The sequence below is a fragment of the Chanodichthys erythropterus genome, chromosome 24 (assembly GCF_024489055.1).
Source record: "Chanodichthys erythropterus isolate Z2021 chromosome 24, ASM2448905v1, whole genome shotgun sequence".
NCBI lineage: Eukaryota > Metazoa > Chordata > Actinopteri > Cypriniformes > Xenocyprididae > Chanodichthys > Chanodichthys erythropterus.
In genome coordinates this window covers 2,130,001-2,144,423 of record NC_090244.1, presented here as the reverse complement: position 1 = coordinate 2,144,423, position 14,423 = coordinate 2,130,001, and the positions used below count along the sequence as shown (strand labels likewise).

The 14,423-nt window shown below is 34.0% G+C and overlaps 1 protein-coding gene across 4 annotated transcripts in view; it reads left to right on the top strand.

Annotated features, from left to right (window-relative positions):
- Nucleotides 1–386: 386 nt before the first annotated feature.
- mon2 (MON2 homolog, regulator of endosome-to-Golgi trafficking) overlaps nucleotides 387–14,423 on the top strand; it is a 44,971-nt gene continuing 30,934 nt past the window's right edge. For all 4 annotated transcript variants that reach the window (XM_067379089.1, XM_067379087.1, XM_067379088.1 and 1 more), the window contains exons 1-6: nucleotides 387–810; nucleotides 8,868–8,931; nucleotides 9,019–9,146; nucleotides 9,234–9,365; nucleotides 11,997–12,126; nucleotides 12,247–12,344. In XM_067379089.1, the coding sequence (XP_067235190.1) occupies nucleotides 691–810; nucleotides 8,868–8,931; nucleotides 9,019–9,146; nucleotides 9,234–9,365; nucleotides 11,997–12,126; nucleotides 12,247–12,344 (672 nt within the window). In that variant the 5' untranslated portion in view covers nucleotides 387–690. The remainder of the gene's footprint in view (nucleotides 811–8,867; nucleotides 8,932–9,018; nucleotides 9,147–9,233; nucleotides 9,366–11,996; nucleotides 12,127–12,246; nucleotides 12,345–14,423) is intronic.

Genomic DNA, 14,423 nt, shown 5'->3' with positions numbered 1-14,423 from the left:
TTAATTTTATGTATAAGATTTCTGCCCTACCCCTTGTTTACTTTGGATAAAAGTATGTGCTAAACGAAATGCAATCTCTGATGAGAATATTACACCCCTAGATTATAATTCAATCACATTTCTGTTCAGTTGTTTTCTCAAAATCTAAATCTGTAACACGTAGAGGCTGAATAGGATGATAAAGTAGCTAAATAATGTAAAAATAATTATTTAAATGTTTTTATGAACGTTGAAGTATAATTATTTAAGTAAACGACAGCAACGGACTTTTAAAAAAAATGTTTTGTTTTATGAAATCAATGATTTGCAGCTCTCCTGAGCGCCTTGCGGGGGCGCCACAGCCCCTCCCTCGCTGCGGATCCGGTCAGTGTTTACGGAAGTGACGCCTGACGTGACGTGTCATTTTCCGCACAGGCATTATGGGATCCATGAAATGAAGAAAAAATCATGAAACTCAGGCGAGTAGCGCGCGTATAGACCATAAATGTCATAAAGAGCATCTCGATCATATCGATCAGCATGATTATGATCATGTGCGCGACACACAGGCGCGTTCGCGGCTGAAGTCAGACACAGTTATTGATGTGTGCGCGGCACCGAGGGTTATTTATGTGTCTCGCGCTGGAGCCGAAACATCCCGGTCGGTTTAATTGAGTTATTAATCATTAATTCGAGTTGAATTGGTGTTGAATGAGTGTGAAGATGTCGACCAGCAGCCCTGAAGCGGTGAAGAAACTCGTGGAGAACATGCAGGCGGATCTGCGCTCTCTGTCCATGGAGTGCAAGAAGAAATTCCCTCCAGTCAAAGAGGTACATGGAGATGTTTATGTGTGGAGATGTCATATATGATTATGTGATGCAGTTATATCTGTTGGTTCATCTGCATCTGTGTACATACGTGTAGCTGTATGTGTGTGCATATGTAATGTGTGTGTTATGGTTCCTGTACATGGACAGTTATTAGCTAGACTCCACTGTATGGACATAATATTATGTGCACATATAAATAATTTATATATAATATATCTTTATATGTACATGAAAATTAGATAGAAATTGGCCAATATATTCCCTCTGCACATGTAAAAAATATACAAATAATTAATATGTAATATAATGTTATGATTAAGCAAATGCAATAAAATGTCAATGAAATAAAATTAATTTTAGATGTAAAATTAATGAAAATGAAATAGAAATTGGCCAATACATTTTCTCTGCACATGTGAAAAAATTATGAATAATTAATATATAATTTATCTTAATATATAATGGTATGATTAAGTATGAAATGGTATGAAATGTTGTTAAATGAAATACATTTTAGATTTTGAAAAAAAATAAATAAAGAAAATTAGATTGAAATTAGCCAATATATTTTCTCTGCACATGAAAAAACAAAACAAATAATTAATATATAATTTGTCATAAAATATAATGGTATGTTTAAGCAAATGCAATACAATGTCAAATAAATATTATTAAATAAAATTAATCTTAAATATAAAAAACAAAAACAAATTTACATCGAAATTGGCCAATATTTTCTCTGCACATGTAAAAAACATTATGAATAATTAATATATAATTTATCTTAATATATAATGTTATGATTAAGCAAATGCAATAAAATCTCAATGAAATATTGTTAAATGGAATACATTTTAGATAAAAAAAGAAAAGAAAAGAAAATTAGATCGAAATTGGCCAATATTTGCTCTGCACATGTAAAAAAAAATAATAATAATACAAATAATTAATATATAATTTATCTTAAAATATAATGGTATGGTCAAGCAAATGCGATAAAATGTCAAATAAATATTATTGAATAAAATTAATCTTAGATATATTAAAAAAAATGAACAAAAATTAGATTGAAATTGGTCAATATTTGCTTTGCACATGTAAAAAAAATGCAAATAATTAATATATAATATATATTAATATATAATGTTATGATTAAGCCAATTCAATAAAATATCAATTAAATATTGTTAAAGAAAATACATTTTAGATAAAAAAAAAAGAAAAGGAAAATTAGATTGAAATTGGCCATTATTTGCTCTGCACATGTATAATATATATATATATATATATATATATATATATATATATATATATATATAATACAAATAATGAATATATAATTTATCTTAATATATAATGGTATGTTCAAGCAAATGCAATAAAATGTCAAATAAATATTATTAAATAAAATTCATCTTAGATATAAAAAGTAACAAAAAATTAGATTGAAATTGGTCAATATTTGCTCTGCACATGTAAAAAAAATGCAAATTAATATATGATGTATCTTAATATATAACCTTATGATTAAGCAAATGCAATAAAATATAAAATATCAAATATTATTAAATTCATTTTAGATTTTTTAATGAAATTAGATAGAAATTGGCCAATATTTGCTTTGCACATTTAAAAAAAATGCAAATAATTATTATATAATAATTCTTAATATATAATGTTATGATTAAGCAAATGCAACAAAATATCAATTAAATATTATTAAAAAAAAATATTTTAGAAAGAAAAGAATGAAAATTAGAAATTGGCCAATATACACACGTAAAAATATACACATAATTAATATACAATGTATGTTATAATGGTATGATTAAGCAAATGCAAAAGTAAATATTGTTAAAAAAAAAACTATTTTAGATTAAAAATGATTAAAATGAGATTAGAACCAATTAGAAATAAAAAGTTTTAAGCTGTTTGTGACGACGACAAATGACAGACCAGAAGGCCGATTGGTGAAGCATATTTGAGTGTTTGTGTGTCTTCAGTTTATGGTGATAATAATGTGTTCATTATTAGACACTCCTTCAGTCTGAGACACTCACTCTGCTGTGATGTCATTGTTACTCTCCATTCAAAGTGTCATAAAGCAGCTGTCAATCATCTGAGAGCAGACAAAGGTCATAAATCACTGATTCATCAGGTATCTGCGCTGATGTCCTGATCAGATGAAACTCAGTCAATGAACTGAGCTGTCAGAGTGACTCGTGTGTGTAAATACAACCTTCCCCGGAGGACTTAAAGTTAAACGCATTATTATACTCTGTGAGGTTTTGAGAGTCTCTGTATTAGTCCTTTAAAGTTCAGTGAATACGATCCGTCTCTCCTTCAGACGACTGTTTTCATGTTCCAGGGTTAATCTGATGACGTTTCACTGGGTGTTGAAGTGCTCTGCTTAGATAGACTCCACACTTTCCCATTACCCGTAAGCAGATGTAAAGACACCAAACTGCTTGTTTTGAAGGTGAAAGACATCGCTGACCTGCTCAAGATCTGCCCCAGTCTGAAAGACAGACTGTTGGACTGAAAGAAAGAGTGTTTGACTTGTTTGACTCTGAGGGCATAGACTAGAGCAACATGGTTTAGTGGTTTTGCTGCTCTGAATCTCTTTATGTGAATGTTAACGGCCTCTCGAATGGCAGCGTTAAGTTCATTTGTTTACAGGAGAAAACTCATTTCTGTGGATTTCATTCACTGAGAGAGAAACAGCATTTTGAGAGAATGCTGACTGATGAATGAGAGATAAGCAGAAACTTCCTTCATTTTACACGTGTCACTTCATAAAATGGCTGTTCGGAAATAGGAAATACTTCAGCGGTTTAGAAGTTTAGAAATGCAATCAAGAACTGTCTATATTTTGCTTCTCAAATAGATGTAACTTGTTAAAGAATGTTTAGATCTTTACGTTATAATACATATTTTAATATTATTGCATTGTAACCGAACCCTAACAGGTCCTCGAAAAACACTAATTGCCACATTCAATAAACATTAGCAGAAAATGTTTCTGTGTAAATTGATTTTAAAATCATTCTTACTTGGGTTGGTGCATTTAATAATGTTTATAAGAATTAATTTTCAGAAACAATTTACTAAGAAGTTTTTTCTCATTGTGTTTAATGAATGAGGTTTTTGAGGAAAACATGGAGGTGAGTAAATTATCAGGACATTTTAATTCTGAAGTGAACTAATCCTTTAAACATAAATGTACCACAAAATGCACACGGAGGACAGTTTTTAAACAATTTTAACAGATTCCCCTGTATTTCAATGCATTTATGTTTAGTGAGAATCTAATTGGTTTAATTTACCATTAATTTAGTACCATTCATAGGAATTTGTTGGGAATTAATTAATGTTGCATACTTAATGCATTACATCTTTTCATAAATGATTATAACCAAAGTATAATATTTGGAGATTCCTTGTTACATTTGAAACTGGTTGTTTGTCATGTGTTTTAATGCATTAAAGGTGCAATATGTAAGTTTTTTTGCAGTAAAATATCCAAAAACCACTAGGTCAGTGTTATATATTTTGTTCACTTGAGTACTTACAATATCCCAAATGTTTCCAACTGTTTGTAAATCGTGAGAAAATTGTGATTTTACCCAAGGCTCCGGGACGTGTGAGGAGTCGCCTGTCAATGGCGTCATAACCGCGTTACCCTCGGTTTCCGGTTTTATTTTGTAGAAACCATGGAAACACCAAAGACACTTTAATATTTACATGTTTTAATAGACAAGGAACAACTGTTTGGTTATGTTTACAGACAGAAAACGAATTGTTGTTATATAGCTCAACACATTTAGTCTAATTGTTTAAAATCAATCAAATTTTCTTAATTTTTTTGCGAGTCTCAAGCTTTACCGCGCCTCAGAGAAAAACACTATTTTGTGAAGTAGCTAACATAGCATAATCAGATGCAGCTTTATTTTTAGTAACAGTAATACAGAATTTGAATCCATACATCCATGAACATGATTTCTTCCCGACTCCAATCCCTATTCTTTTGCACCCAAGATTCCGCGCTCAAACTTGGAGTCATCAAGCTACGCCTTTGTTTTGAATGGGCCTCTAGCGGACAGAAATCTTACATACTGCACCTTTAATGGTGTAACATAAGTATTGTAACTGTGCTGTGGCTACAGTTATTCATGAGATCATGCAATGCATTATAAGATGCATAATTAATAAAATACTTTAATAATGCATTATATTTAAAGTCTTTAAGTAAGTGTTACTGAATTGCATTTTGTGCATAGTTAAACGTTTTGGACATTACTTTTGTAACTTAATGAAAAAGTACCATTGTCTTAACATGTACCATGATATTCATGTAAATACTATATATTGTATGAGTACCATGGTATATATCATGGTGTTAGCATTGGCTATCATTACTTTACCGTAGTTTCACCACAGCACTGTTTGCAGAAGTTTTTCATCTGTAAAGTTCCTGTGGTTTCTGAAGATTAACTCAAATCTCTGTGAACCTGCCGCTCTTTAATTTAGGAGTCACCGTTACCAACTGTTGCCAAGCAACAACAGGGGTCAAGAGGTCAAACAAGCTTCCTGTTGGTCAGATGAAACATTAAAAGATGTGATGGTACAGTGAAAGATAAAGCTAAAAGCAGGCCTTGAACCCGCAGCTTGCCTCGCTCTGGTTTTATTATAAACACCGTGTGAAACACTGTCATCAATCATAATCGTGAAAAACATGAAATAAGTTCACATCACCAAACTTTCCTGCCCATTTATGCACTCTGAATTTGATTATAACTAACAGTGTGTTTCACAAACATCTCTATTTGTAAGTTTGAGAAAGAATCGATAATGGAACGAACATCACAAAAAAATTTTCTAGTATTTTTTATTGATTATTACCATCTATTAATTTGATCATCTGTTTACTTCTCATCACCTCTTCAGTATTCAACAACATAGTGGTTATCCAATCATAAATGAGGTCATTTGCATATGGAAAATACATAGAATAATCTATACCAGAGTTATTTTAGTATAATGGACTATATTCTTTAGAACTTCCGCATTAAGCCAGCTGGAAAACTGATGATAAATAGTCAAGCATAGCATTAATGTAGTTATTCAAATGTAAGACAGCATAGAAAATGAATAAATAAAGACGTTCTTCATTGTTCCTCCTTGGCTAAATTCAATTCGACCATCAGTTTTCACACTTTTAAGTGAAAAAAAAGCTTCAAAAATTAAATATTTATTGTGCACTTTAGTTAGATTAATTAAATAAAATGTGTGTTTTCACAAGTGTGCTGAAATCATTGATCTGACAGCTGCTGTGATTATAAAGAGAGAGCGGCGCTCGCTTTCTGTCATTCATTCACAAGAAAAGTTATTGTTTTCCATGAGATTTTGTGAGTATTTCATACTTCACATTGACAAAATGTATTTTTAAACCTAGTTATTTTATAATGTTTAATATGTAGCCAAAAACGATTAGAAGAAATGGCTGATATATGCGCAAATAAATGCTACTTTGCCGCCACCTGCTGGTTGAAGTGGTAATTATCGTCTTTTTTATTTTTAAATTAGTGCTTTCTATCAAATGTTGAATTTCCTACATTTTTAAACGTTCGGTTTTACAATGGAGACAATCTCAGAAGGATGAACAGATAATGTTTGTGGTCATCACATTAAAAATAACATTTGAAGCGCTAGGAAATAATGCGTGTGCGTGTCTAATTACAAACACGGCGTTTATAAACGGTCCCCACTGCTTCGTCTTTATTGAAATCAGTAAAACTGGTTTATTGGCAAATTAGATAAATGTGATAACTGCATTAAAATATGAATACAGAATGATTATAACAGTTCACCGGAAATGCCCGAGCTGGTTTAACCACAACCAGGAAGTAACCGTGCGTATAGTCCATCGAGATACCATTATAGTTTTTGTTAATATGCTATTATTAACAAATTAATAAACAATAAAGCTATAAATTAATTTGTCAGGCCTAAAATCAATACTATAGAAATGTAGAATATAGCATCTTTGGGTTTATTTTCAACAAATAAGAAATAATGTTTGGTGAAATGTTTGCGTTCGGATTAAATCGTTCCTGTTTTTGATGACATATAAACTGGTAAACAACTGTCTGAAATCGAAGCGTTTGGATCCGAGATCTGTTGTGAAACATTAGACATTGCTTTTCTCACCTTGAGCCAAGAAACCATCATACGCTTCACCTCATCAGATGAGGACACCAAACACAGATCTGTCAAACGCGTCCCCTCCAGAGAGGACAGACAGCTATGTGTGTGTGTGTTACTGTAGGCGTCTTTAACAGCCCGTGGATCTCTCCGGAGTCGAGAGAGACCGATGATCAGATGTGACAAGGAGAAATGGAGAGAGGCCGTGATGGAATCAGCCAGCCGAACAGATAGCGTAGTGTGTTTGTGAAGTGTTTCCCTGCTGTTCTGGGAGAAAGGACTCATTGTGGCCTGTAAAACTCAGTGGGCAGCACCGCTCGGCACTGACACGTTCACTCTGAAATGTTCTTCATATTTCCACACCATGCTTCTGAATCCTCTAGGACTCACAAAAACTGAAAGCGTTCAGAGCTGTTTTCTGTCATTGTTCATGTTTGATTTTGATTTCTGATGTGCTTCTGGTTTGAAGTCAACATGAAATGGCATTTACAGCACACGTTTCTGAGTGAATATATATTGGTAACACTTTACTTTCGGGTCCAGTTCTCATTATTAAAAAGTTGCTTATTAACATGCATATTACTTGGATATTGGCTGTTTATTAGTACTTATAAAGCACATAATTAATGCCTTATTCTGCATGACCTTAAAGGATGAGTCCACTTTTAAATAAAAATGTCCTGATAATTCACTCACCCTCATGTCATCCAAGATGTTCATGTCTTTCTTTCTTCAGTCGAAAAGAAATGAAGGTTTTTGATGAAAACATTCCAGGATTTTTCTCCATATAGTGGACTTCAATGGGCACCAAAAGGTTGAAGGTCAAAATATTACCATTAAAAGACCATTTACAGCCAATATATGGTTTTTAAAGCTTATTAACAGTTATAGCGCCACCTATCGTCCGATCTCCATGCAAGTTGGCATGCATCTTTAGAGCCATATGCTGCATGTGCTCGCCTATTTTCGTAAAGTTCAGAGTTTTTGTTTAGGATTTATAGGTTTTTGTGTGCACTTGGCCATGCCCAACTTCTAAATGACCCTATTATAGTTTACCAAAGGGTAAAGTTCAACTTTTTTTTGGATAATAATTGACCTAGAGAGTCCAGAGAATTGTACTGCTCTGGTTTGGTTCCGACTGGGCGAAAAACCTAGGACTAGTTTGCAAAAGTAGGGTTTTTTTCAAAATTCACGAATATTTAACAAACTATTCAATTGACAGCGGTGGTCAAAGTTGTGTCGTGGGCATGTGCGAAAAAAAAAAAAACACTCATTACCCAATTCTTTATGCCCCCCGGTGGCCGATTTCTTTAGAATTTCTCACAGGTCTCTAGGGGTGTGAGTCAAAAAGCCCCAGCAGGTTTCATTACGATTGACCTCTGTTAACCTTGTCTGATAGCTGCTCAAAATTCATTGGCCGATGGCGGACATGTTTTTCGAGATACATCAACGTCCTCATCGGCAATCATGGAACCACAGCATGCCAATTTTCAAGTCAATCGGACTAACGGTGAAGTAGTTATAGCCATTTTCATGTGTTTTTCCATGTTACAGCGCCACCAAGTGGCCAGTCGCCACGTCCTTTGTCACACGACCACAGAATTAGCTCTTACATAGATGTGCCAAGTTTGCTGAAAATATCTTATTCCATTCACGAGTTATAGCCATTTTAGTAAAAGTGGAGTTTCAGTGCAGCTTCAAAGAGCTTTAAACGATACCAGACGAGGAATAAGTTTATCAGTTATTGGCCTTAACATTTCTACATCGGTTTATCCCTAGCGTTAACAATACGTCACGTTTCTTTCCGTATTTTCCTATAAAGAATCTCACGTGAGTTTGTTGTCTGTCTTTAGGCCGCAGAGTCTGGCATCGTCAAGATCAAAACCATCGCTGCTAGAAACACAGACATCCTGGCAGGTAAGAGCATGTGATGTTGAAGAAGTGTGTGTTATCAGTGACCCATGTGGCTGTTGTGTTGATTTCCTGTTTCCTGTGTGTCATCAGCGCTGAAGGAGAACAGTTCTGAAGTGGTCCAGCCGTTCCTCATGGGCTGCGGAACCAAAGAACCCAAAATCACCCAGCTGTGTCTCGCCGCCATTCAGAGACTCATGTCACATGAAGTCGTGTCCGAGGTCAGAACACACACACACACACACACATTTGTAAGGGTTATGAGAGTGCCACAGTTTCAGAGTAATGACATTAGAGTGTGTTTGCAGGCGGCGGCGGGGAACATCATTAACATGCTGTGGCAGCTGATGGAGAACGGACTGGAGGAGCTCAAACTGCTGCAGACGGTTCTGGTGCTGCTCACCACCAACACCATCGTACATGATGAAGTCCTGTCCAAGGTACTGTGCGCCCCACACACACTCAAACTGATGCTCAGAAAAGGGCTCGCTTTGTGCAAAACACGATTTTTTTGTGCTTTTTTTGTTGTAAAATTGAAGAAAGCCATTGGGGAAACATGTCTGGGTAATATTTTGCCCAAAAATAAAAATGAAAATAGTAAAAAAAAAACTATATATATATAGGGCCCTATGATTTCCGTGATGCAGAAAACGCGGACGAAATCGCGGAATCCAGTCATAAAAACGAAATTTAATGTAGAATGTCACGGAATTAGAGTGTCACAGATTTAGAATGTCACGGAATTTGTCAAATTTTTGATGAATGAATGAATTAAAAGCAGGTCAGTACACTTAAATCAAATCATGATATAGCCTAGTGTCTGTGAATATTAAACCGCAAATAGACTATTTAAATATGAATCCTGCATGTCTGGGTGCCTCTGAAATGCATGCATGTACGCGCACACGCGACACTCGCGATGTTTTCATCCTCTGTCGCCTCACTATATGAGGACATGAAAGCACATAATTCATCTCCAGAGCCGCTCTGAAGGTCACTTCATCAGCATTCAAACGCTCGCCGTCATAATCACAGAGAAACTCAAAGCTCTCGGCAACCCGTCAAAATTAAAGTTTGATTTAACTTGACAGAAACATATTAGTGTTGTACAGTAGAATTTGGATAAATTAATTTAATAATAAATTATGAAAACTATCTTTTTAGGAAAAAAACTCACTTTTTCTTCCATGTTTTAATTTTAACAGTAAAGCTCTGTTGTGCAGCACATTTGTTTGACAAAAAAAATATTAAAAGATAAATTAAATCGTATGAGTTCATTTGATTTGCTGGAAAAAATAATATATGGAACAGAATTTCTGAAAAAAATTACTTTTTTTTTTAAATACTTTTTTTAATTAATGCATTTTGTTATTTTTAAGAATTCAATTAATTACACATGATTAGACATAAATGTAATTAAACCATTAAAATTGAATCCAGAAAATTAAAACAGAAAACAGAATTTGAGGGGAAAGAATAAAACATATATCACAGGGCTCTAAAAATGTATTTATTTTTTTTTTTTATTATTAAACTTTTAATAAATTGTTGGTAAATTGGATAAGTTTCATTATTTCAATTAATTAGGCATGTTTTTGATTACTAAAATTTAATTTAACCATTAAAATGGAGTCTAAAAAAAAAAATAAAAAAATGAAAAAAAAAAAGCGGAATCCAAAATTTTTCAAACGGAATTTGGGAAAAAATTAAATGTATTTCATATGGTTATATATATATATATATATATATATATATATATATATACAGTACAGTCCAAAAGTGTGGAACCACTAAGATTTTTAATGTTTTTAAAAGAAGTTTCGTCTGCTCACCAAGGCTACATTTATTTAATTAAAAATACAGTAAAAACAGTAATATTGTGAAATATTATTACAATTTAAAATAACTGTGTACTATTTAAAAATATTTGACAAAGTAATTTATTCCTGTGATGCAAAGCTGAATTTTCAGCATCGTTACTCCAGTCTTCAGTGTCACATGATCCTTCAGAAATCATTCTAATATGATGATTTGTTCCTCAAGAAACATTTATGATTATTTTCAATGTTGAAAACAGTTGTGTACTTTTTTTTTCAGGATTCCTTGATGAATAGAAAGTTCAAAAGAACAGCATTTATCTGAAATACAAAGCTTCTGTAGCATTATACACTACCGTTCAAAAGTTTGGGGTCAGTAAGAATTTTTATTTTTATTTTTTTGAGAAGAAATGAAAGAAATGAATACTTTTATTCAGCAAGAATGCATTAAATCAATCAAAAGTGGCAGTAAAGACATTTATAATGTTACAAAAGATTAGATTTCAGATAAACACTGTTTTTTTTTAACTTTCTATTCATCAAATAATCCTGAAAAAAAATATTGTACACATTAAATGTTTCTTGAGCAGCAGATCAGCATATTAGAATGATTTCTGAAGGATCATGTGACACTGAAGACTGGAGTAACGATGCTGAAAATTCAGCTTTGATCACAGGAATAAATTACTTTGTCAAATATATTCAAATAGTACACAGTTATTTTAAATTGTAATAATATTTCACAATATTACTGTTTTTTACTGTATTTTTAATTAAATAAATGTAGCCTTGGTGAGCAGACGAAACTTCTTTTAAAAACATTAAAAATCTTAGTGGTTCCAAACTTTTGGACTGGACTGTATATGGAAATTAATTAAAGTCTAACAAATTCATGGACATCTCTATAGAGAAGACCGAATATAAATAGTATTCAAGCTCTAAATATTTAAAATTTAAAACAATAAATTGCTATTTGTGTGTGTTTATCCCTTAAAATGATTTTTAAAATGGCTATCATAAATGAAAAGAGAGTTCATGTAAAAATTATGGAAATTCAAAAGCTCTGGGAATTCTGATTTACATATTGAAGTTTCAGAGGTACAGTAACAAAAATTGCCTGTTTGATTCTTAGTAGGACTAAGTATTAATACATGTCAAAATCCCGTTTACACCTTTAGAAAGGACATAAATGTATTTTATTTAATTTGTGTAACCGAAACCCCTTGAGCAATGCTGTTTTGTGCTTCATCTCAGGCAATCGTTCTGTGTTTCCGGCTGCACTTTACTAAAGACAACATCACCAACAACACGGCGGCCGCCACCGTCAGACAGGTCGTGACCGTGGTGTTTGAGAGGATGGTGGCGGAAGACGAGAAATTCAAAGGTGAAAGAGAGTTTTATGGGCTGTGGGAATGTTTGAATTGCATTTCCTCCTGTATCCAGACCCCTGCTGGCTGCTTCTTTATATATATATATATGTATATTTTCCATCCGTTCACCGCAGGTCTGACGGAAGAACCGCCTGCTGTCCAGGGCAACAGTAACCGGCGCTCCGTCAGCACGCTGAGACCCAGCGCTAAAGACGCATACATGTTGTTCCAGGTGCGGCATTTTTTTATTACAGTCCATCAGCAGCTAGGGGTTTAACAAAACACTCCAGGGTTTCTCCAGGGTCAGAAATAGCTTTCGGCGGAGGCGGACGGACACCGCCATCCACACACACAGAACAAAGCCCAGTATGACAATAAACACATCACAGAAAAAGTGCCAGCAGGTCTATTATTTAGCATTTACACCCCAAGACTTCATGCACAGATCATTTTAAACACAGTATCAGGTTGTTAAGTTCCTTCAATTGCTATGATTTTTGCTGTCAATCACTCATTTAACCCTTTTCAAACACCTTTTGTGGTCTTTTAAAAACTGCACTACAGTGGTGAGAAGTACTAAATGACTCATATTTCCTGAACCGTTAAGCACAGGCTCAAGTGTCTTATATCGTTGTAATCCTTGGATCAACTCAAGATGGACAAAATGCATGCATCAGATTCACTCGTCGAAATGTTCGGGTATTTATCCTAGGTTTTTGACCCTAGTGGGTGGAGCCACTTTTACTAAAATGGCTATAACTCGTGAATGGAATAAGATGTTTTCAGCAAACTTGGCACATCTATGTAAGAGCTAATTCTGTGGTCGTGTGACAAAGGACGTGGCGACTGGCCACTTGGTGGCGCTCTAACATGGAAAAACACATGAAAATGGCTATAACTACTTCACCGTTAGTCCGATCGACTTGAAAATTGGCATGCAGTGTCTTTGTCTGAGGTTCCATGATTGCCTATGAGGACGTTGATGTATCTCGAAAAACATGTCCGCCATCGGCCAATGAATTTTGAGCAGCTATCAAACAAGGTTAGCAGAGGTAAATCGTAATGAAACCTGCTGGGGCTTTTTGACTCACACCCCTAGAGACCTGTGAGAAATTCTAAAGAAATCGGCCACCGGGGGGCATAAAGAATTGGGTAATCAGTGTTTTTTTTTTCGCACATGCCCACGACACAACTTTGACCACCGCTGTCAATTGAATAGTTTGTTAAATATTCGTGAATTTTGAAAAAAACCCTACTTTTGCAAACTAGTCCTAGGTCCCACTCAGAACCAAACCAGAGCAGTACAATTCTCTGGACTCTCTAGGTCAATTATTATCCAAAAAAAAGTTGAACTTTACCCTTTGGTAAACTATAATAGGGTCATTTAGAAGTTGGGCATGGCCAAGTGCACACAAAAACCTATAAATCCTAAACAAAAACTCTGAACTTTACGAAAATAGGCGAGCACATGCAGCATATGGCTCTAAAGATGCATGCCAACTTGCATGGAGATCGGACGATAGGTGGCGCTATAACTGTTAATAAGCTTTAAAAACCATATATTGGCTGTAAATGGTCTTTTAATGGTAAATGGCATTTATTTTTTAATCTGATTGATCATAGGCCTCATTTATTTGAGCTTATGCACCTCAGTTTTGTGTATAAATGTGTAAATATTAAAAAAAAAGGTAAAAAATGTGCACTTGATCTGAGCATGAAGCTCATCTCTGTGAAAAAGAAAGCCTGTAATACTGTAGTATTGTTTGTGAATATGTGAACATGAACTTGATGAACATGTTCCTGAACACTAAACGTTTCTCTTATTTTCAATCTCCCCTCATTCATTCTCAATGGGCAGTCATTTTTCAACAGGCCTACAATCTGTCCTAATTGAAAGAAAACAATTTGACAAAAGCTTGAATTCAATATTTGGTGATAATAATGCATAACAAGCTATTTATTTTGTAGACCGTTCATTTTTGTGTGACTTTGTGCCATTTTGTACAAGATAAAAGCATTTCAAAACAAACTTCCTGGTTAAAAATTAAAGCACTCTAATGTGATACATTTAAATTGTATTCAATATTGCTGAAACTACCCACAAATAATGTTTTTTTGGCCAAAAATTGGGCATAAGCTCAGATAAATGAGGCGTATGATCAATCAGACCCAAAGAGAAATACAAATCCTGTGCTAACTGAAAGAAAACAAGTTGACAAAAAGATTTAATCCAATATTTGGTGATAATCTAGAGTAATGATAGATTTAGTAATGAGCCATAATGTTAAATAGCATTTTCAGGAAAAAGAAA